Source organism: Quercus lobata, chromosome 1 (assembly GCF_001633185.2).
Source record: "Quercus lobata isolate SW786 chromosome 1, ValleyOak3.0 Primary Assembly, whole genome shotgun sequence".
Taxonomy (NCBI): domain Eukaryota; kingdom Viridiplantae; phylum Streptophyta; class Magnoliopsida; order Fagales; family Fagaceae; genus Quercus; species Quercus lobata.
The window spans coordinates 9,121,290-9,144,306 of NC_044904.1; the positions used below are offsets into that span (position 1 = coordinate 9,121,290).

A 23,017-nucleotide genomic window follows, 5' to 3' on the forward strand; every position below is an offset into this window, starting at 1 on the left:
TTCCTGTTTTTATACCCAATAATAATTATTTGTAGTTTTAAACTGTTAAAACAAATCTATAAAAATATGACAATAGCCAATTTTTAAAATTATCTTGAATAAATGACAAAAAAAATTTATATATTTTTTAATTATTATGTTTGTGTGGTGAATTGTTTTACACATATGAGCCAAAAGATAACTTTTATTTTGTAGTATAAATATATGTTTGTTGAGAGGACTCTATTTTTGGTTACACTATGAATGGATGCCAATCCCAACAAGTTTAATGGACAAGACTGCACTACACGGTCCTCCAAGGTCACAAATGCCCAACTGTATATATTGGGCCCTCTTTTGATCCTTACAGAAAACAACAGGCCCATTCATGTAGCTCAAGCTCACTACAGTTAAAACTCTAGTAAGAGGGGTAGTGGTTTGGTAATTGGTAGGTAGGGATTCAAAATGCAGTGCGCATACTTTATTTCATACAGCTGTACACGCACATTTTGTATTGAAATCGTGACTTTAATGCAAAATATGTGTCAGTGTGTGTGTGTATAGGGTTGTGTGGAATAAAATGTGTGTAATATGTTTTATCCTTTGAAAAATAGCTAACGTGACACGTTCACCTTAACACATATATGCTTAGTTGTATGTTTCAAGGGAATGAGACCCACAATTTAACTAAATGTGCATGCCTCTCTTAAATCACAATACAATTTTAGCTCTCTCAAATAATTTTCAATGGTTCATTGCAGTTCAATTCATAGTCATTACCTTACTTTCTTCAGCATAAATCTTGGCTAAATTAACTACTATGTTTCCAACAGAGAAACTATACATTAATAAACAATATCTCCTGGAACGTCTTAGACCTACTAGACATCAAAATGCCCAGTAGCCTAAGCCACCCTATCCAGTATGAGCAGTTTTCCTTGAGGACAAAACCATATTTCTACGACTTTCATTGGAACTTCTTCACTCTCATTACTACCAAAATTACTTAACCACCAAAAATTTATTTTACTTTTAACAAAGAGATGAAAAGGGTATCAGCTATAAACCAATTTCCAGCTGTTACTATTGAGTTAGCGAAAGCTCTGACATTAGATTATTAAACAAATAATTGAACAAAAAACTTTTATTAAAACTTGACTCTTTGAATTACAACACTTTACAAGCACTAATGTTTTTACAAGACAAACACACCCTCTAGACACCTATGTATTGACACTACACAATAGCTCTTACTTATTTCTTTACTTCACACTCTTCACAAGTCTCTCACACATCTCACTAATCTCACTTCACTTCACACACCTCTCTCTAGTCTCACACTCTACTTCACATACCACCACATCTATTTATACTAGGTGTATGTTGGTTAGGAAACCAACTTGAAGCTTCTAGCATCTTCTTTTTGAATACTTTATTTACCAAGCTTCTAGACTATTCTATAAACATGTGGCTAAGATTTACTTCTTCATAGAAGTCTCTAGAGATATCTCATAGAGAAATCCGGAAAAAGCATCATGGAGAAATTTCCGAAATGCAAGAGAACTTTCTAGAGAATTCCTGAGAGAAGTAAATTGAGTGGAACTCTAGAAGTTTCTTGAGAAAATATAAGAACTACCTTGGAGAGAATTCTGGAAAGAGAGCAAGAGAGAAATTTCCAGAATTAGAGAGATTGTGTGAGAATGTTCTAGAAATTTCTAGAAACAATAGATTTAGTATTGATTTCTAACAGTTACTTCTCTCTTAGATATATCATTCTCATCACCATTTTCATTAACTTCATATTTGTTAACTAGCCCCTATAAAAGAACATTGCTTATTCTTCTAGCAAGACCAGTTTGGATTCCATGGTTACCACAAACATATCTAGTAGAATTCAACATACTTCCAACAAGAGAAAGGAGAGAAGTACAACTTAACTATTTTGGCAAGCACTACATGAATCAATGTTCTCCCTCTCCAAATTCACTTTTCTCTCTAACTTACTACTTGATTTTAACACATTATTTTTGTTTTAATATTGGTTATGACTATATAATCTGACTGAAGATGTTTGTATCACTTTGTTGAACTCTCAAATTTAGAATTGCTAGACGGAGTTGTAGCTTAAAAAAAGTATAGAATCCTGGACTGCCAGCTGCAATCTACTGCCTAATGTCAAATTACAATGTTACGAGTAATAACTCTTTTAAGACCCATCTGACATCTCTCTTCAGATCTGACATTTGTAGCTCAAACTCTAAATAAGCATAAACTTTTCTAACCATAAAAATGTATAGACTGTCAAGAGGCATGTGATCAATAGATTAATTGGCTATATAGATGTGGATAAAAGATCTCGCCATTTATCAAGAAATATGAAAAACATAAGGAAAGATACCGAACAAAATCTTTCGGTGAAGCTTGGTTTCCCCTGCTGAAAAGAAAATGAAGAGGAAAACTGTGTTTCACTAAAAGCAAATCCGCCTTATTATTTGGTAAAGGAAGAATCAACTTTATGAAGGAAGTTCATGGAATCAGATCACTAACAAGATTAATCAAATTAATTGGAAGATCTGTAAAGAATTTTCTTTTTTCTTTGTCTTGTATAGTGCTCAATGGTCAAACAAAATGTTGGTCAGTTATTTGGAACAATCTAGCATTCACCAGTGTTTACCACAATTTCCTCGGAAGATCACTATTGTTGATTCACAAATGTTCACTTTTGGATCAAGCTGTACATTCTTTGACTAAGATGCAGTATATCCACTTCTCCTGTGCGGCATCATTTCGTCACCCTCCTGAACACTGTCAATCATCAACTGCAGATGCCAAGAGTCACATGAAAAATTCAAAACTAGCCAAGTAAGCCTTTAGAATTTCTATGTCATGAAATCCTCAAAGAAAATTAATGGTTATAAATGAAGAGGTTATTTACATCAACTCAAGAAGAGTTTACAACTTTACATTACTTACCTGCCAGTCCTTATAGTCGAACCTGAGAACAAAGTGATGATAAGAGACCTCCCCATTTGCAATGGCCAAAGCTTTAGGACCATTCCTTGGGGCTGATTTTAAGCAAAAGAAAGCACCAGGCAGTTTTATAATTGCAACACTAATAATAATTAGAAAAAAGTTCCAAGAACATACATTGCAAATGAATAGGAGAAAAATAGCTTTTCCTTCTTTAAATGAGCTCACCAACGAGATGGGTCCCTTCATCGTCGACTGTAATTTCAGATCTTCCATCTTTGACAAGAAATGAAAGAGCAAAAATGTTTTCCACAGTCTGAGAGAATGATGATCTGTTTAGCACCAACTTCTCCAATGGGATGCACTTCTGCTTTTTCAAAGTTCCAAACATTGTGATAACATTCTTCTCAGTTTCAGTTTTGCTATCAGCAGCTGGCTCTTCCACCTACAACACAAGTCACAATGTGGAAGCAATTCCATGTCATAAAAGTGGCATGAGATGTTATGTTTTCCAGGATATAACAATTTTCCAAGCACAAAGAAGAGTGACATATAATGCAACCTCATCAGGACAAACAACCTTCACCGCTCTCTGACGTTTCCTTTGAATCGCAGACATTTTCTTGGTTGGTTTAGTGTCCATTGGTCCAAGCCTATAATAGACTAGGATCATGAGTAGGAGGAACCGTATATAATAACCTGTCAATAACCAGAAAGTACAACAACAAAAAATGTTTACATAGTTGCCAATCCTGGTGCCTTTCCAAATATATGAGATGTATCCAGGCCCAATTTCCTCCAGGAAATAGAATTGCAAGTTCTCTCTGGCAAACTTTTCTGTGCATATTGCTGCATCAAACCTTCAATGAACTTTGAGATACTATTGGGGTTCTGAGAGGATTTGAGAGATGAAAATAAGGTCCTTGTAAGGTCCAGAAGAATTTCTGCATCAGAAACTTGTTCTCGAGGTTTCTGAACTGTGAATAATGGAAAATGAGTGAATTTGAGCACTATTAGTAAAAGCATTACAAATATGATTTATAGCAGGGGAGTGAGGGAAATTAGATTACCTTGCTGATGCAATTTCTCTACATTGCTAATAACAGACAAAAAATCATCAAATTCGTCCCTTTCTGCTTTATTTTTTCCTGCACCATACACCAAAATATTTAAATTGCCCAAGAGTATAATCAGAACAAATAGTTTATCTGATGTAGAAGATAGCAAGCATGAATATGAATACCTATTACTGAATCCTTGAAAGCAAGGTAGTGCAACCTCAGACTACGAAAATCCGTCTCTCTTTGGTTACATACAGCAGATCTGATACCAACTTCTACCTCAGGTGAACTACATGCAATACCTTGTGCTGTTGCTGTCCTCATATTCAGAACTTCTCAGCTGATTATCTTATTCTTGACAACTCATATAGCTGTAAAATACAGCAAATTGTTAAAAGTAAATATAGCAATCCAAAAGAAGAGGAATCTGTGAATGTCAAAAGTACCTGAGTTTGGTAATTTAAAAATCCTCATAATGCATTTTTTTAGTCACATAAAGATGTTCAATCATGATCATGCATAAAGTATATCATATTTGATTACACAATATTAACAAATATCAATTTACAAACACTGGCATAAAGTCATCTTTCCCGCAACTTCCAGTTGTACTAATGATCTGGTCCTCCCTGCTGATATCAGAGTCGCCCAACATGAATAATTGCGACTGATCATGTAATCAATAAGAGCAACGTCACATTTACCACTCTACCTATCTAATCTTCACTTGTTAGATGAAAATTTGCTATCCTAAAATATTTTAGAGTGCTATTAGGGATATTACAAATTGATGTGTGGACTTCTAATTTCTAAATACCAAAACAAAAAAGTAATTAAGAAATTTAGTTTATTAAGTTGTTGATGTGACACTAATCACATTCATGGTCATGTCAATTTATAAACCGTTTTGTGGTACAATTGATAGTAGTTTTAATATTTGCAGTAAATAAAATATTTCCAATATTTTAAAGTGGCATAAATGTGGATGAATTTATTCCAACTCTTCCAAGTACTAAAGATTTACCATGCTAAAACCTTTCATATTCAATAGCTTCTTCCTTTTTTTCCCCCTTACTGCCTAACATTTGTATCGCATGAAAGCCGGCAACAGTTTCAAATTACTCGAAATTTACAAGCTCGTGATCCAATATTCACATGAACATGAATAAAAAATTCAGAATTATATAAAGCAATATCCAGTAATAAGTTAAGAGAAAGAGGTACTACAATTATGCACAATTTTTGGAAAAAAAAAAATTTGAGATACATATCAGATTTGTCTAAAAAAGCAAGTTTCATTATCTTCAAGTATCTAAAAATCAATTTCCATAAATTCAACACATAGACTATAGATTGATATTAAAAATTGAAGTATCAAATTCCATACGCATCAATCAGTAGAGTAGAGTAGAAAGAGAATTTTAAGTCTCATTTTCATGTGCTCCTAATAAATTCGGAAGCCAAAGCTATTCAAATATTCAATGCAATACAGTTACAGTTACAGTCTCTCTCATCCCCAAACTGCCATAGAAGAATTCAATCAAAACCTATACACACATATATATATACAAAAACAGAGAGGGAGAGAGAGAGAAGGTACATGTTGAAGAAGCACTATCAAGTTGAAGCTGCGATCACAGAGAAAGAGAGGATCCGAACTCCGAAGAGAGAGAGAGAGAGAGTCTGAATGAAACAGAAATTTGAAAAGGAAAAAGTGGCGCGACCGACCTTTGTTTAATTTAAGCCCACGTCTTTACATATAACAAGCCCATATAGCCCACGTAAAAGCCCAGTCCTCCAACAATTATCTCGAGCATTTCAACTACAATTAGCCCATATATAAGCCCAGCCCATTTATTATAAAGAACAGCACATACATATATTTGATACATTAGATTAGATAAGTGATGCATATATTTGTACCAGTGTACTATAATTTTATTTTGAAATATTTTGTAATAATTTTTCTTTATAATATATATGTATAATACGCATTATACATGTGTTGTATGCATGCTAAAAATGACTCTCTCTCTTTTTTTCCCATAAAAAAATGATACAAAAGAAAGAAAAAAAAAAAACGAAGTGATGTTTGTAATATATAGAAAACTATTTAAGATGATAATTATCAAGATAAGAAGAAGAGAAAATTAAACCATCCATGAAAAACCATTTGTAATCTCCGATACACATTAAATGGAGGTAATGTTCAAATTTTAAGGAAATTTAATTTTTCTCCTTTTTAAAAAAAAATGGTAAAAAGAAAGCTTTACCTTACTAATAAAAGAGTAACAATATATAATGCGAATTACAAGCTAATCAATGTTACGGTCAACTAAAAAATGTTATGTTCGACTAAAACAGATAAGAGAAATTGTATCCCAAAGCCCAAAATTGAAATCCTTAATGATGAAGCCAAAAATGGTCGTCAATCAATAGCCTCATCAGAACTTATGATGAGGTAAATTTCCTTGCAAAGATAAAAGAGAAAGACACCAGAGTGGCATTAGCCCATGGTTCTCCGATGATGAAGTCAATAGAGTTCTCAATATTTCTCAGAAAATAAGAATGTAATTCTGTAGGTTTGAATTTGTATACCTTTCTCCTGGTGCTTAGTGGCTTATTTATAGCCTTAATATAACTGTTGGGAGGCTCATTATGAGTGTAACTAATGGCAGCCTCTTAATGGCTTTCTTGGCTATCTTTTGTAACGTATGTCTGAGCTTAAATAAGGCTTAATTGACTCATGGTTGGCCTTTTTGACCATTGGAGCTCGTCAGTTACGAAATCATTAATGACTGCGCCATAAATATTGTATGGCCATCATCTCATTGACGACCCTGTGGATTATATGCTCGTCATCTGTATGGACAAGCCTATAAAGTGAATTTTCGTCAGCTTGTATGACAAGCATGGGAGGACGACCCTATGGTTTGTATGCTCGTCATCTGTATGGACGAGCTTATTATTTGGATACTCATCAGCTATATGACAAGCCTATGATTTTAGTACTTGTCACTTGAAATTTTGGACCATTAAATGTTCATTTTTGTTTTGTGTTTGCTATGAGAAAATAGGATTAATCCATGATATCACCCTTCCTCATAAGTTTAATTATTTTTAGAATACCAACTTGAGTGTGATTTATCTTTTCTTGTAAAACAACTGTTTTGGTGTATACTATTTTCCGTTCTTTTAAGATTTTCCTTTTAACCCTCTTTAATCTTTCCAATGGTAAAAAATTGTTGTTATCTGAACTATTTTGAAGGAAAGGCCTAAACTATCATTATTAGTTTTTTATTTTTAATGCAATTAGTAGTTATATATTAAAACAATGGTTTTGAAATCTCCTGGAGTCCTGGTACTATTTCCCAACCATTTGAGAGAAGGTTTGAATTGGACTATGTGAATGTGAAGGGTAGCTTTGTTCTTTTGAATGTAAACAACATTCATATAAGTTGATTTAAAATGTTAAAGTAAACAATGTTATTCATGGGCCCAGAAGGCTTGAATACATTGAAGAAACAAAGCTATAATCAATGTGTGCTTCTAATCTGTACCTAACAAAACTACGTGTGCAAGTTCCTTTGCATTAGAAGCATAATCAATGAAATCATTCCATCAAAAAAATAATAATAATAATAATCAATGAAATCATTGAAATGTTGACAAAAAGTTAAGGTTAGCATCTTATGTTAAGCATTATCAAGACAAATTAATTAGTGAAAATAAATAAGGAGCTGAAAAACCCCGATCCCCGACATCAGAGTTCGTCGTATTATCTTCCAGTATTTTTCCTCGATTCACAGTCACTTTCAAAAAGAGGACTTTTAACCTTTTTTTTTTTTAATAAACTAGAGGACTTTAACCTCATCAAATGGCTCAAGCCTCAAAGCAAAATTGGTAAAGACTGAAGACCAAAGAGGTCTTCTCACGTACCTAATGATGACCATTTAAAAAGCCAGATTCTTCTCAAGATCCAAAGTTATCATCAAAGGGCAAAACAGTAGCCAATTTAGATTCTGTTCATGCAAATGGTGGATATTCCTTGGTTCTCTCTCGTTTACAAACTTCCCAAGATTTCATCAATTTTCTCCAAAGATCCTTAGCAAACTTTTCCTAATGCGTTAACATCTAATTTTGGTTTTAGCCTTTAGGTCTCATTTTGAACTTATGTCTTGGCTTTAAATAAGTATGCAAAACATAACCTAGAAAAGCTTATCTTTGATTTACCTAGATTGATTCAAATTCAAGAAGCAAACAAACAAAACAATAAATCTAGTGGCAATTTAAAAAAAAAAAATTTATTTTGCGTGATCTGTTATGATTGATGCATAATAAAAATTGTATAAATGGTGAATCTATGTAAAAATTATGTTGCTCAAATAACAACTTACCACCTCAAACAAGTTGTGAAAAATTGTGTATACACACTCTTAAGTTATATGTTTAGTAATGTTTCTTTTAATTATATGTGTTTACTGTTTAGTTCTAGAAGTTAATAACTGTACGAACCGAGTATGTCAGCCTAGCTTCGAGCTGTAGGCCCATCCATCAAATGTTCTCAACCCAAGTGGCCGAGCTTATATAGACATGGCCGAACATTCAAGGTGGGCTTGGCTGAACATTCAAGTTGGGCACTCCTAGAGATGCCGTGAATAAAAGATAATGCCTTGGGGGAATTCGTCTGCTGAGCAATAACCAATGTCAGACGCAAGTTACAAGAAAGTTATGTCAGCAGTAGGAGGTAAGTCCCTTCTAGTCAATGATGTGATACGGAGGGACCCACTGACATAGGGAAAATCCCCTTATCATGACAACTCCACTAAGGGAAGAATATAAATAAGGGAGAAGGAGGAGGATAAAGGGACTAGAAAATTTTGGGAAGTGAAATACGAGAGTAGTAAGGAAAAATATCACTTAGGGATTAAGGTATCCTGTTTGGATTTTAGGGCAAGGGCCCAACTATATAATCATCCTCTCGGCTGAGCTAGGATCAAGGGAATTTAGGAACAAGAACAACAATTTAACTCCCTCAGTAATCTTTAAAGCCATTTCTTGGGCTTTTTATTGTAGGATGAGCCCAACTCAGAGTACAAGTAAATTGGGGGTATGGACTCAAGAGTTTAAGGTTGTTGGGAAAGGACCTCTACAATAACAAGCTAAAAACTAAGCCTTTCTAAATCAATTGAGAGGGGGATGGTGGAGGAAGTATGCAAAGATCATTTGCTCTTAATTTTCACTCTGCCTTGATTCCTTGAAAAGAATATCCAGCCCAATTTCTGAATACCATTCATCAAAACAATAATCTACAAGATTCCAGGCAAAAGTATTGTAATGGAACTCGTCCCCAAAAGTCAACCTTGTGAAAATTCATCACCGGCCTTCAACTTTGTATTACTATTTTCTAATTAGCCTATCATAATTCATGCCACACATGGTCTTATGTTCTATCTGTAGTTTTTTTTTTTTTACTTGTCTTTATTTATTTGTTTTAAAATGCTTATTAGTGAATATAGAACGTGAAAAAATAATTAGGATTCTTCTGAAGAAATATTTAAACCTTCAATTATGTGATAAAGAAATAAGTAAATGAACCCCACAACGTTGTGGATCCTCTTATTTTGCTGAAACTAAAATTTTTTTTGCTGAAAGTACCGTAGATAAAACTAAAAGTTAGCTGAAATAGTACAGTAGGACTCATGAATAGTACCAAAAAGTATAGTAGAACCCATGAATAGTAGTAAAAATAAGCTAAATAGTAAAATAAGTTGACAAAAATAATTTTTGCCAAGCAGACACTTAATATATATTATTAATTCCACAAAGAGAGAGAGAGAGAGAGAGAGAGAGAGAGAGAAGCATAATAATATGCTAGTTGGGCATAATGGCATGATTATATATATTTGTAGTCAACTTCTCGAAAGTGAGAGTAAATAGTTGCAATTCAAGTATGCTCAAAGAGAAATTTGAATGATGAATTTCATCTTTCTCTTGCATCTTCTAGGATTTTGCATTTTATTTCTTTGATCCAAAAGAAGGTATGGTACATAACCCTGCTTCTTGGTTCTTTTTGTCTCACCTAATCAGACATGTACAAATTATGATCCCTCATGACTTACCTTCACCTTGTTTCTTCTTGCCTTTTTCTTTGCTGCAAATCATGCATGCAACCAAATAGACCAAAACTCTCTCGTGTCCTTACCCATATTTTCCTGCTTTAAATTGGTCTTCCATTGATTGTTGCAACTATCTTGGTGGAAATATATCGTTGCTATTATCTTCTAATTAATGGCTGGCCTACCTCCATTCAAATAGTTGTCATATCTAGCAATGACTTCAATGGGATGGCACTTCATTCTTTCAACTAGCACGGGGTTTGACAAAGCTCAATATGTCAGCAACAATAGTTTCACAGGCCCTATTCCTTCTTTTCTTTCTTTGCATCAATTCTCCCTTTGTCAGACTCCTTGACTTTTCTTCTAATAATCATAGTAGTCAAATTCCTAGTGGACTAAGAGGATGTTCCAAACTAGAGGTTTTCCAGGATTGTTCTAACTTGGTAACTCTAGCTCTATCAGGATTGCTTCCATTTGATATGTATAGTGCAGCAGGATTAAGATTTAAGAGAACTCTCATGTCCTTCCAATCATCTTTCAGGTCCTATTGTCAATGACATTGTGAACCTTACCAAACTTACCAACCTTGAGTTGCATTACAATGAAAAAACGATGTTAGTTTACCATCTATACTTGAGATCCAAGGTGCTTGAGAGTTCGAAACCTCGAAGACTGTTTTTCCAATGCCTTGGAGTGTGCTAGAGATTCCAAAGGCAGTAATTGTTAACCGTCACGTGTTCTATCCACTCAATATGGTTGCAATCTCAGTGTGTGCCATTCAAAATGTTCATTTTTTTTAAGTTCTAAGCTTGGAATATAAGCTATTTAATATAAAAATATGATAGATTCAAAAAGTAATATAAAAAAGTTGCTATTTTCATCTAATGGCTGGCCTAACTCCAGTCAAATAGTTGACATATCTAGCAATGACTCCAATGGGATGATACAAGCTACATTCTTTCAACTAGCACGGAATTTGACAAAGCTCAATGTCAGCAACAATAGTTTCACAGGCCCTATTCCTTCTCTTCCTTGCATCAATTCTCCTTTTGTCATGCTTCTTGACTTTTCTTATAATAATCATAGTGGTCAAATTCAGTGGACTAAGAGGATGTTCCAAACTACAGGTTTTCCGCGCATGTTCTAACTCGGTAACTCTCTATCAGGATTGCTTCCACTTGAAATGTATAGTGCAGCAGGAGTGAGAGAACTCTCTTGTCCTTTCAATCATCTTTCAGGTCCTATTAGCAATGACCATGTGAACCTTACCAACCTTGAGTTTTGCATTACATTGAAAAAACTATGTTAGTTTACCATCTATACTTGTGATCCAAAGTGCTTGAGAGTTTGAAACCTCGAAGACTATTTTTCCAATGAGTTAACTCTAGCCCCCCCCCCACCCCACCCAAAAAAAAAAAAGATAAAAAAAAAAACAAACAAACAAAAAACCGCTAGAGAAATCTTGAGGTGCCTTGGAGTGTGCTAGAGATTCCAATTGCAGAAATTGTTAACAATCATGTGTTATACCCTCTCAATATGGTGGCAATCTCATTGTGTGCTACTCAAAATTGTTCATTCTTTTTAAGTTCAAAGCTTGGAATAGATTGATGTGGTATATTAAACCAATAAACATAAGTTATTTAATATAGAAATATGACATAGATTCAAAAAATAATATCGAAAGGTTAATTCTTTATTAGGTGACTTGTATTTATTAGTGTAGAGTATCGCATCAACTATATTCAAGAAGTAACTAATAATTATTATATCTTTTTTAACAAGCAATATAGCAATACGTCAAACTTAAGGAATATAGAAAATATAGTAATACATCATCATAGGGAATATCACAAAAAACCTAAAAAAAAACAAATATAAAAGCCTCATTTTTGTCACAAACCTTAATGTGTAATTTTTTTTTAGAGAACTTCACAACTCACCATTTTCATCCTTCCTATTTTACCTAATCAATTACCAAATATCTCCCAAAAAAAAAAAAAACAATTACCAAATATCAAAATAGGAACACATTTCATCTAACCAATTACCAAATATTAAAATAGGAAAAAAGTGTCAAAGTGTCGTGTTTGTGAGCTTGTTAATTAAAATTGTGAATTTATTTTAAATGTAATACGATATTGGTAGATTTTTTTTGTTTTATTTTTCTATTTATTTATTTTTTGAGAGAGGGTTGGCTTATATTTGAAAGGATAGTAAGCGTGCTTATATTAGTCAGATTGGCAAATGTTACTATTTCTTCTCATCTTTTCTAAACAATTACCAGGTCCTAATTTATTTTAGACTGAAACACTGAACCAAATTAGAAAAGACGCATGATTGCTACCACCTCTACGTGCCTGTGTATATGCAATGGCTGCCACAAACATTCTACAAGTTCACAATCTCTCTCTCTCTCTCTCTCCCTATCTCTCTGTTGACTCTTTCCCTTTCTTTCGGGTATGCTATAAAAACACAACTTTGGCAACAAAACAAAAGGCCAATTAACACACATGCACTATGTAATGTACATTATACAACAACCACCATCATCTTCTTGGACGTTTCCTGGACCTGCTGCTTGCACTTCCCACCACCTCCGACTCACTATTATCTCTCCCCCTCTTCCCCGAAGCTGCCGCCACGGTCACTGTCTCTGGCCTCTTTGGCGGCCTCCCAACCCCTCTTTTCGCCTTTGCATTTTCCTCTTTCGTTCCTCTCCCACCTGTAGAACTCCGCGTAACCCTCTCCCCCCTCCCTTCATTCTTCCTACCCCTCCTCTTCTTCTCCTCCTCCTCCTCCTCCTCCTCACCTTTACTCTCAATGCTATCATCTTCGGAAACATCATCAGTATCCTCCGTCACTTGATCACTTGGCGAATTCTGCTTCATTCTTTTCAAGAAGCTCGCCGCGCCTTGCTTCTTCTTCTTCACCGCGTTTTGCTTCTTCTTCTCTAACTTAATCAACTCCAAAGCGTCATGAGAGCTGAGCACATTCCCACCGAATTCATGTTTTATTTCACCACCACCTTTATTATTGTTTGTTCTCCTGCTTCTCCGACCCTGTCTTTCTCTAGTCCTTTTCCTCCTTATACCCTGCTTCTCCTCCCCACTAACCTTAATAAAAGTACCTTCATTCTTCTTCTGATTAATAACATTTGGTTTCTCCCCAACTGCCACTCTCTCTCTTTTATCTTCTTTTCTATTAGCACCTTCGGTTAGTACTTTCATAGAACTGCGTTTCCCGCATGCCACCAAGGTAGCAGTAGAGGGCTTATTATTGGGTTTCGAAAGCGAGTCCGGTTCATGTTTGGGTTCAAGTTTCACTGTCTTCCGGGGTTGGGGTTGGGGTTTTCGGAGCTTATTTCTCAGCTCCCTGCGTACTAGAGCTCGAAGATCTTGGGCTGCAACGTGCTCGGGCGAACTTTTACGGAAAAACATGACACCATTGTTGAATATGAGCAGGAGATCACGGAAGAATTTGTGTATGTTATCCGCGTACACACCTCTGTCAAGCCTGGATTGAACCGTTCGGAGATCCATGTGTTGCCGAATCAAGTTTTTGTACCTTTCGGATTCCTGAAACAACAGTATATTGGTTCCTGTTAAACAAAGAATATTGGAATAGAATATGGATGCTAATGCTATTCCACATCTTTGCCTTGAGATCAGAAAGTACAACAATTGTTGATTCCCATTAGACTTTTCTTCATTTTAATTTTCTGCGATTCCTTTCTGTACGTGCATGATCATCACTTTTGTTAATTCCTTTTTAATCTTTTTTTACAATTTTTTTTTTGGTGGGGGCAGAATGGTCATTCCAAATAAAGTCATACGTTAGTTGCATCGGTCCTTAACTTAGCTGACGCAACAATAATATAATAGAGCGCCGTAGGGACACGGAAAGTATTTTACCACTAGGACCCTATAATTTTAAATTTAATGGGGATTAATTGTAAAGTTGTGATTTTTAAAACTACAACAAATCTTAAGAACAAAAGATTTTCATAATTTTTGTGACTCCTAAGAGGGTATGTTATGAATATTATGATTGATCTTAATAAATTGGAATCATCGATCAATAATACAGCTGTTGAAAATAATATTATTTTAAATCATAACTTTTGACATTTGAAAAAAAAAATTAAGTGGAAAAGAAAAGATCAAAATTAAAACTATAGAAAAATACAGCCCAATTAATAAATTTACACACTTGATCAAAATGTTAGCGTATGAAAGAGGGAAGGCGTAAGTGCGGGTCAATAAAGAAGCCCTTTCAGTATAAAAAGGAAAGTTTTAGCTGTAAAAGGAAAAAAAAAAATGCACGCAAACAATGATGTCATAAAGAGTGAAAAAAAAAGTTTGAACATTGTGCCGCATTAGTAATAGATTTTAGGGTAAACTAGGTTTTGCTCCATATCATTTACATTATATTTTAATTTGGTCAATAATCTTTCAATTATGTCAAATTGGTCCTTAATTTTTTAAGGTCGTGTCAATTTAGTCATGCCCTTATATCTTAGATAGAAATTGCTGACATTGCAAACAATCAAAATAAAAAATTAGTTTATTGTCACATTAACAAAAACTAATTTTTTATTTTTGGTCATTTGCCACGTCGGCAATTTCCATCGAAAATATAACAACATGAACGAAATTGACACAATCTTGAAAGGTTAAAGACTACATTGACACAATTAAAAAATTAGAGACCTAATTGAAATATGATGTAAATGATAGAGACTAAATTTGTAGTTTATCTAGATTTTAACACTTATATATGGAAACCACCACTAGTACATGTGAAAAGTAATCAAATTAATGTTTAACATGTGTATTGGTTATGGCTAAGTGTGTGTAGAGACTTTTTGTTATCTATTGGTGGGTTATGCAAGCAAGCAACTCCCCGTCTTTAAAATTTTAAGTTTAAATTTAAAAATAAAAAGCAAAAAATTATGGTCCCAAACTGGCCAAAGAGAGTCAGCTAAGTGGGCTAGATTGCAGCACGACCTGGATCAAGGGATAAAAAAACAAACGGGTGATCGACAATCAACACGTGGCTTGTATAACGAGTATGCGTTACATGCAACATAGAAACCAATCGCTCCCAAGGATTCAAACGACGTAGCATAAAGAATTAGATCCACATGTTTTAGCTAAATAGTTAGAACTCAGGGCTTCTAAGACTTTCACCCGGCTTTCTCTTAGTGTTAAAAATACTTTAGTATCTTTAAAAATAAAATTTAAAATTTAAAAATTTAAAAAAATTATAAATAAATAAATAAATAAAAAAAGCCTTCTCAGGCTAAAATACGGGAAAAACTTTGTCGGACTTAAAGAATAACAAAACGAATTGTAGCTTTCACTCGGTCTCTTGAACCCCCAGACGAAGAAGAAATACTTTTCACTTGAATCAGAATGGGAGGCCGGTAAGAATTGTGAGGAGGGGTTTGAATTGACACGTTGCAGCAACATGAAAAGGACAACGTTTTTTTTCCTGAGACAGCCCAAACAAATGGACCGTCGTTTACTCCTTTTATCTTCTATTACGAATCGACCAGGGCCACATAAGGGCATGACTCGAGGACTACTACATATATCCGTATAGGCTCGCCACCTTAACAACTCCAAGCGACACATGCCAGAAATAAGGCATAAATAGGTACCCCGCCTATTATGGGTAGGGTAGCCCAATTTTTATTGGCCACATTTGTGACCGTCTTACCATGCAACCACCATAGGAGATTTTTCCCTGTTACTTCATCACATGAGGGAGAAATTATTAAGTCCACCAGAAGGACTGATGATGTGACCCTCCTCCTATCGATTGAGACAAAGTCATCTATGCAAATGTGTAAGTAAGCTTCTTAATCAGCACAAAGAATAGAAAATAAAAATTACCAGTTGATGTCACATTTGCTTAAATAACAACATTTTATTAGTTGGAAGGTCAGGGAAGACCACGTTAGTAGTCATCCTGGTGGACCTAATAATTTCTCCCCATGAGAGTGTAGAACGTGATATATTGCAGTGTACCTATCTAAAGAAATTCTCGTTTGGTACGTGTGGTTAAACAACAGTTTTCAATTTTTTTGAAAATACGTGTAAGTGAAAAAAATGTGAAAATACGTGTAATATTGTTTAAAAATTGAAAACATAGGTTTGAACTAACATACCAATCCCTCTATTTCAAGTGTTTGTGTGGGACCCACCTACTGTGATGGTGTATACACCCAATACAAAATATAATTTTTCCTACCTACTAAAGGACCAAACTCCAGCCAAAATTTGAACTAGCAAAAAAAAATTTAAAAAGTTAAAAACTAGTATCTATCTAGTATCTATCTATGATGATGATGATAGATACAGACAAAATAAAAACAGTAGCCTCATAATAGAGCGTTTTATGTTTTAATTGGATTAAAATTAAAAGGCCTTTTGGTTCTAAATTTTCGTCCCAAAAATAAAAACCTTTTTGGTTTTACCGGACCCATATTGCTACCCATTTAGGAAATGGGAACTATCCTATCAAATTCAAATGCCATGACAAAGGTGACAGTCCCTTTTACTAGGATGCATGTGTATACAGTATATGTTGTAAATCTTAGTTGTCTGGCTAAACATGGTATCATGATATACTGATAGATAAAAGATAAAATTAAATTAAATCCATTTTAACTGATCAACAGAAGACAAAAGACCGAACATATAAATTCTATTTGGGAAAAGAATAAAAAATTTTAAAAAAAAAAACATTTTGTTTCTTTTAAGAAAAAAGAAGAAGTGTTTAAGAAGAACTAAAAATGTACGATTGTCGATTGAAATCTTATTTTAAAATTACTAAAAGAAGTAACAAGTAATAAAACCCACTCAAACGGCAAAGACTATTCGTACGCTGTAATCTATTTAATGTTTTGAACTTTTTTGCCTTCGTGTCCTTCGCATTTTACGCTGATTATTTATTATCTAAAATATTAAAATCTGAGCACGCTACGAGCCAAGTCGGCAAGGCCCAGGTCAGGAGTGTGTAACTTAAAAAGAGTCTTATCTTTCATTATGCACTATACGACGTAGTTTCAAATGTATATAACTGGACCCCACCTAAAAAATATAACATGCACCCACACCTTCATAAGCATCATTGTAGTTCCCGTTTATTTTTATTTTTATTTTTTTTTGTCTTTTAAGTTTTAACCCAATGCTCACGTGTCCCATCACAGTTTTCTGTACAGTATAATTACCAAAACGCCCCTAACAATGCCTATACGCTATGTATGGCACTATCCGATTGGTCCACAACAGATCAACCTGACATTTGAGAAAGCATCACGTCCGTTCATTTTATGACTTACGATGTAATATTGATCCTCTCTCTGTTTTTTTTTTTTTTTTTTTTTTTTGAAAAAAAATATAAAGAAGAATATATGTTTTGTTAAGAGTATAAAGGATACCTGGCTCCGAAGCCGGCGCTCGAAAACTGAGCCGAGCCGATGCGACCGAATGATTCCAAGGAGCTTGATCAAGGGCTCAGATTTGACGGCTGAGACACGTTTTGTGGCGGGAGACACCTCATCAACCTCGGGCTCCTCGCCGCTGCTACTTCCACCACCACTTGAACTGACCTTACGACGCCGTTTCTTTCTTGACAAGCTCGCTGAGCTTTGTACGTCACTGCTTTGCTTAGAAGCCGTTTCCTTTTCCCGCTTCGACTCACCGACCGATTCCAATCCCTCGTTCGACTCGCTGAGTCGACCCGCCCGACTCGGCTTAACCATAATCCCTCCTACAAGTTTTCTCTTCTCACCTGCGTCGTCATCGTCGTCTTGTATTTCATTTTCATTTGCGTCCACCTTACCGTTCAAGACCGGGCTCGACTCGGTTCGACCCGGATCCGGTTCGTTTCTCTCCGGTTCGGGTCTAATTTGGACTTTTACGGCGTCGTTTCGGGCTTGACCCTCGCCTTTTTGAGTCGTCGAATTTGACTCGTTGAACGAGCGATTCTCTTTATCGTCGGAGATATCGCCGGACACGGCGAGATTCTCTGGCAACGGAGTCGTTTCTCCGGCGTCACCTTCGAGATCTTTCTTCAGATCGACGTTCTCCGCCTCCTCTTTCAAACTCCGGTCTCTCTCCTCCTTCAACCTCTTAAGCTTCAACTCCAACGACCTGTAGACATAACAACAACAACAACAAACTCAGATCTTAAACCAACAGATCTCCAACGAGAAATGAACACAGACAATCCGATCAGCCGAATTACACGATCGAGTCGTCGCGTCGTCGGACCTCGCGCTTAAGCTCCTCGACCCGAATCCGACGCAGCTCCTCCGCGATGCGACCCGATTCGTCGTCGTTTCGAGCCATGAACCGTCGTTTAAGGTCGTCGAACTTGTCCCTACAGTACAGAGGAGTGATACCGAGCATGGCGGTGGCGGTGGCGGCTGTAGCGGCGGAGGAGGAGGAGGAGGAGCTCCGGTTCTGAAGTTCCATGGCGATGGAGTCCCAGCTGGCTGTGCCGTGACGGATAACGGCGCACGCTAACAGGAGGTCCTCTAACGTGCCCCAAGGTTGAACGCTCGTTCCGTGCTCCCTACCCATGCTCCTCTCATTTCCTCATATTCAAATTGTTTTAGGGTTTTTGCGTTTCGATGGGGAGGGAGGGAGGGAGAAGAGGAGGGGTTGGGTTTGTACGTTTTTTTTTGTTTTGTTATGTGATATATGGAAATGGAGTATATTATCTATCTCTCTGTCTATTACTACAACTATTAGTATTGTGTTTTTTTTTTATATGTTCGTTTTCGTCTGCGGCCTTTTAGATTTGTATTTATATGTGTGAGTGTGTGTGTGTGTGTTGTGTTGTGTTGTGGTTCTGCTTTTCGATTTTTTGCTTTCTTCGCGGTTCGGAAGAAATGGGTATAAACAAAAGAGTGTTTTGGGCTTTGATTTCCAGCTCGCACCACCTTGGCAAAAGTTATGAAGTTTCTTTCTCTTCTCTTCTATTTGTGACTTGTAATTTTACGAAAATGTCCCCTTTCGAAATTATACCCTCTCCGTCACAGACTGAGTGTTCTTCTCCACATATCGTGGCTCGACATGGGTCCCACCGCACCTGTTATCAAGGGTTAGCAACTATCACGGCCGTCACAGCCACTCTAGGGAGTGTTTCTGATTAGCAAAGTTTGATAAATCATGTTTTAGAGCCCATCTAGTAACATTGTTCTAGTAACATTATTTGTATTTTTTAAAAATACGTATAAATGTAAAAGTGTGTGAAAATATGTGTAATATTATTTAAAAACTGAAAATTGTTACTCAAAATCACATACCAAAAAGCCCCTTAGTTTTTTTTTTTTTTTTTTTTAAACAAAATGTTTGAAATGTTGTAGAAATAGTACTAGTAGGTTTTGAATTCTAACTTAACTGACACCTCCCCTGTTTTAACTCATCGAACTTATTGCCACTTTATTTTTACAGTTGAATCAATGGTGATAAACTATCACAATCGTCACAGTGATATCGTAATTATTTTTAGTGAATGAGTTGTAAAATAATAGTAGATATATAGCTCTAACTCAAATGTTAAGTTATCTTTATGCAAACGTAAAATATAAAGTAGGATTAAAAGAACCACTATTGTCCCTGCTTTTTATTAAATAAGAGTGATGAGCTATCGAGGCCGGCACAAACACTTCAAGTACCTATTTTCTGTTTTGATTATCAAATTTATCATCGTTAAACTCATTTTATGGGAAAAAAGGTGCAAAAATAGTAGTAGGTTTAGAAATTTAATTCAAACTTCACATTCTCTTTTTATGAATATGCAGTCACTCTGGCTGATACAACCACTTTATAGTATTTTTATTTTTACTTACAAAAATTATCATTGTTTTACTTTTTTGGCAACAAATCGATCTTTGTGTTCTAACTTTCAAAGGTAATCCTAAGTTAAAAATCAAAGATTTTCCCTTATTATTGATGGATTCCCTCTCTATCTATTCATACTCTTTCAGAGTGAGGCTTCAACAAGCAATAAGCACTTGATGATCCCACAAAATGTGCTCACTTGGAGAATTCTTACTCCAACTGTTCCAATGTTGTATAGTTAGTAGTAGGTTTGAAACCCCAACTCAATTGCAATAAAGCCAAAGACACAACAAAAATTCACACCAATTAAACAACATTCCAAAATTTGCTTATCACCCCACACATGGACCTATCACTATTTACAATTTAAATTTTGTTAATGACCTACATATGAGGTGATAGGCTATTTGTGAATTATATATATATATATATATATATGTGTGTGTGTGTGTATTTATTTAGGAAGGACTCAATAATAATTAGTGCATGATTTATGTGAGATATCTAAACAAGTACCTTTTTAAGTTTATAATTAAATTTATTCACTTCTTCCAACTCACTCTCATATAGATATGAGTTTGGATTCAAATTATACATTATGTAAATTTATAAATAAAAAATTAGTTCACATAAGAAACCTTTTATTTGAAGGTTATTTATTTAATTATTTATTTACAAAATTGCGTTATATTACATGCAAACTATGAAAAAATATATATCTTGATGGATTATGCCATCGTCAATGTCGTCATAAATCTCCACCCTACACTCATCCACTCACATGGACAAGACATTTAGGCCAGTAAAAGAACGCATGAGCATCAGGAGTGCATTAAATATGCTAGTATGTTTACGACTGTTACCCAACAGTCAAATACCCTAATGATTACGCGGCCGCTACAATCAACATATTAACCACATTCCTGTTATGGAATGGGTAGTTATGAAGCCAATGGTCACTCACATCGCATAACTAAGGGTAGCATGACTCCATTCGCATAGGTACAATAAGCATTTTGACTAGCTTACCCACATCAGTGTCTTCTAATAAAATTTCCTTCATATGAGTCTTTTAATCTTTCTATGCACTATGCAGTGTGTTTGGACGAGTAAAGGTCTATTTGGATATCGCTTATTTGTTGAAACTGAAAACTTATTACAGAAAGTACTGTAGATAAAGGTAAAAGTTAGCTGAAATAGTATAGTGGAGCCCATGAATAATACAAAAAGTGCAGTGGGGTTCATGAATAGTAGCAAAAATAAACTAAATAATGAAATAATTTATAATTTTTATTACTTCTCAAACGCACACTAACTCACAGAAGATTTTTTGCATTATCGAGTTGAATAATAAATAATAGATTGTTGGCAAGAAATGTGTATTGGTTTTAAGAACCAAAAACAATTGTGTAATCTAGTTGTGAAAATTTGAAAAATACTAATAAAATAAAGAAGCAGTGCAAGTGCAACATTATTATTATTTTAAAAAGATAGACCGGGATATAACTTTTTGTGAGTGAATACGAGATATTAGTTGAAGTGTTTTATGAACTGTTTGATTATTTGACCATCTCATACTATTTTTATTAATTGTACGGTTGATATTGAGGTGCTGCAGCATCAATAGTCTCTCATAATTCATAAACAATGAGAATATGATTCGACTGTTTAGATCTGGTAAAGTCGTCGAATGATCATATTTCGTTTTCTAGTGGCCTTTTTGGCTGTGGTTCTTTTTTTTTTTTTAATTGTTGGTTCCTACTTCCTAGTCGTGGTTCATTTCTTTTACGCCAAATATACAACAATTATTGAATTAGTAGCATATCCTTTTAGGCTTATCTCCAAAAATAGTTATAATGATTCTTTAGAAATGCTTCTGACTGATTTATCACATTGAAAATAGGTTGAAACTCTACATCTCAAAAAAAAATTATTGAAAAAAAATTATTTTTTTAAAAGGTATAGTAACAATAAAAATAATGATGATAATAATACGAGTGTGTTATAATATATTCAATTGATAAAGTCTATTATTGTTAAATAAAAAATATATGATCAAATATAATCTATACTAAAAAGAAGTCTATTTTTGTCTTGACATTATAATAAAGAATAATAATCCGAGCGGACATCATGAATTCAAAACTTATCATATATAAAATAATAATAATATAAGAAGATGCTTGGCTGTCAACTTGTTCCAAGTTTCAAAACTTTGACAAAACTCACTAATAAGCATAAATTATAAGTTTGTAGCATGCCTTTTATGTTCTAACTCATTTACCCCTTGTTTGTGTATGTAAGTGTTTGTTTCTTTAAAAAAAAAAAAAAAAAAAACACGCACTAAATTGTGGGCCTTGCGAAATGTGCTCTTTTTAGCTTTAGATTACGGTGCTATAAACCACGTTGAGCAAGATGTAAAGATCATGGTTAATCTCTTAGTGGAGACTTTTGTTATAATATGCTGATGGAGCTTATTATTATTATTTTTTTGTTAATAGCTTATTATTATTTAATTTTAATATTTTAGGAACCTGTTGTTTCATTAGCTAATATGGATGCACAACAAATTTATAATTTTCTTTTGTATTTTTAACCACCACTTGTGGTTAGGGCAGTAAATGAGTTGAATCAAGTAGAGTACTCAATATTTAGACTTGCTTATTTAATTTTATTTCAAACACAAGTTGAATTCGAGCTTATAACCAAACATGATTACATATTCAAACTTGGTTAATATTTTTTGTCGAACAAGCTTGAGTTTATTTTTGAGTTACTTGATTAGCTTATTATTTTCCTATATATAGTAAAATCCTGACTAAATTTGTTTACCTTTTCACAAATTCATGAAATTTAACTATGATTAGACTATTTACATTATCAATAAATTACAAATAATAATTTAGTATTATATGGACATATTTATAGAACCCATTCTCAAGTATATATAAGTATATTTTTAGGTAAATATACAAATAATAATTGGGAATGACATCGAACCAATTGATAACTTGTGTACTTTTTTTTC

The 23,017-nt window shown here is 34.5% G+C and overlaps 2 protein-coding genes across 3 annotated transcripts; both read right to left on the reverse strand.

The window, feature by feature from the left end:
- Window positions 1-2,520: 2,520 nt before the first annotated feature.
- LOC115977567 (non-structural maintenance of chromosomes element 4 homolog A-like) lies at window positions 2,521-5,692 on the reverse strand. Of its 2 annotated transcripts, none has more exons than XM_031099500.1 (8): window positions 5,611-5,692; window positions 4,193-4,381; window positions 4,020-4,097; window positions 3,689-3,926; window positions 3,530-3,602; window positions 3,178-3,394; window positions 2,953-3,044; window positions 2,521-2,798 (listed from the first exon to the last, which is right to left on the reverse strand). In XM_031099500.1, exons 2-8 carry the CDS (start codon window positions 4,332-4,334, stop codon window positions 2,727-2,729), a joined length of 912 nt encoding a protein of 303 aa, XP_030955360.1. In that variant the 5' UTR covers window positions 4,335-4,381; window positions 5,611-5,692; the 3' UTR covers window positions 2,521-2,726. The 2 variants fall into 2 exon arrangements, with proteins under 2 accessions (XP_030955360.1, XP_030955353.1); XM_031099493.1 differs by having other exon boundaries at window positions 3,512-3,602.
- Window positions 5,693-12,394: 6,702 nt separating this feature from the next.
- LOC115977577 lies at window positions 12,395-19,068 on the reverse strand. The gene is made up of 3 exons (XM_031099512.1): window positions 18,386-19,068; window positions 17,577-18,291; window positions 12,395-13,704 (listed from the first exon to the last, which is right to left on the reverse strand). The coding sequence occupies exons 1-3, from the start codon at window positions 18,721-18,723 to the stop codon at window positions 12,676-12,678; spliced, it is 2,082 nt and encodes a 693-aa protein (XP_030955372.1). The 5' UTR covers window positions 18,724-19,068; the 3' UTR covers window positions 12,395-12,675.
- Window positions 19,069-23,017: the final 3,949 nt, after the last annotated feature.

Bases quoted from the DNA above. Each gene is read 5' to 3' on its own strand.
- LOC115977567 (XM_031099493.1), bottom strand. From the start codon at position 4,334: ATGAGGACAGCAACAGCACAAGGTATTGCATGTAGTTCACCTGAGGTA. The intron at 4,098-4,192 runs GTATTCATATTC...TGTATGGTGCAG, and splicing joins TTTCAAGGATTCAGTAATAG to GAAAAAATAAAGCAGAAAGG. The intron at 3,045-3,177 runs GTGAGCTCATTT...GCTTAAAATCAG, and splicing joins TGAAGGGACCCATCTCGTTG to CCCCAAGGAATGGTCCTAAA.
- LOC115977577 (XM_031099512.1), bottom strand. From the start codon at position 18,723: ATGGGTAGGGAGCACGGAACGAGCGTTCAACCTTGGGGCACGTTAGAG. The intron at 18,292-18,385 runs GTAATTCGGCTG...TTATGTCTACAG, and splicing joins CGACGCGACGACTCGATCGT to GTCGTTGGAGTTGAAGCTTA. The intron at 13,705-17,576 runs GTATCCTTTATA...CTGTTGTTTCAG, and splicing joins AGCGCCGGCTTCGGAGCCAG to GAATCCGAAAGGTACAAAAA.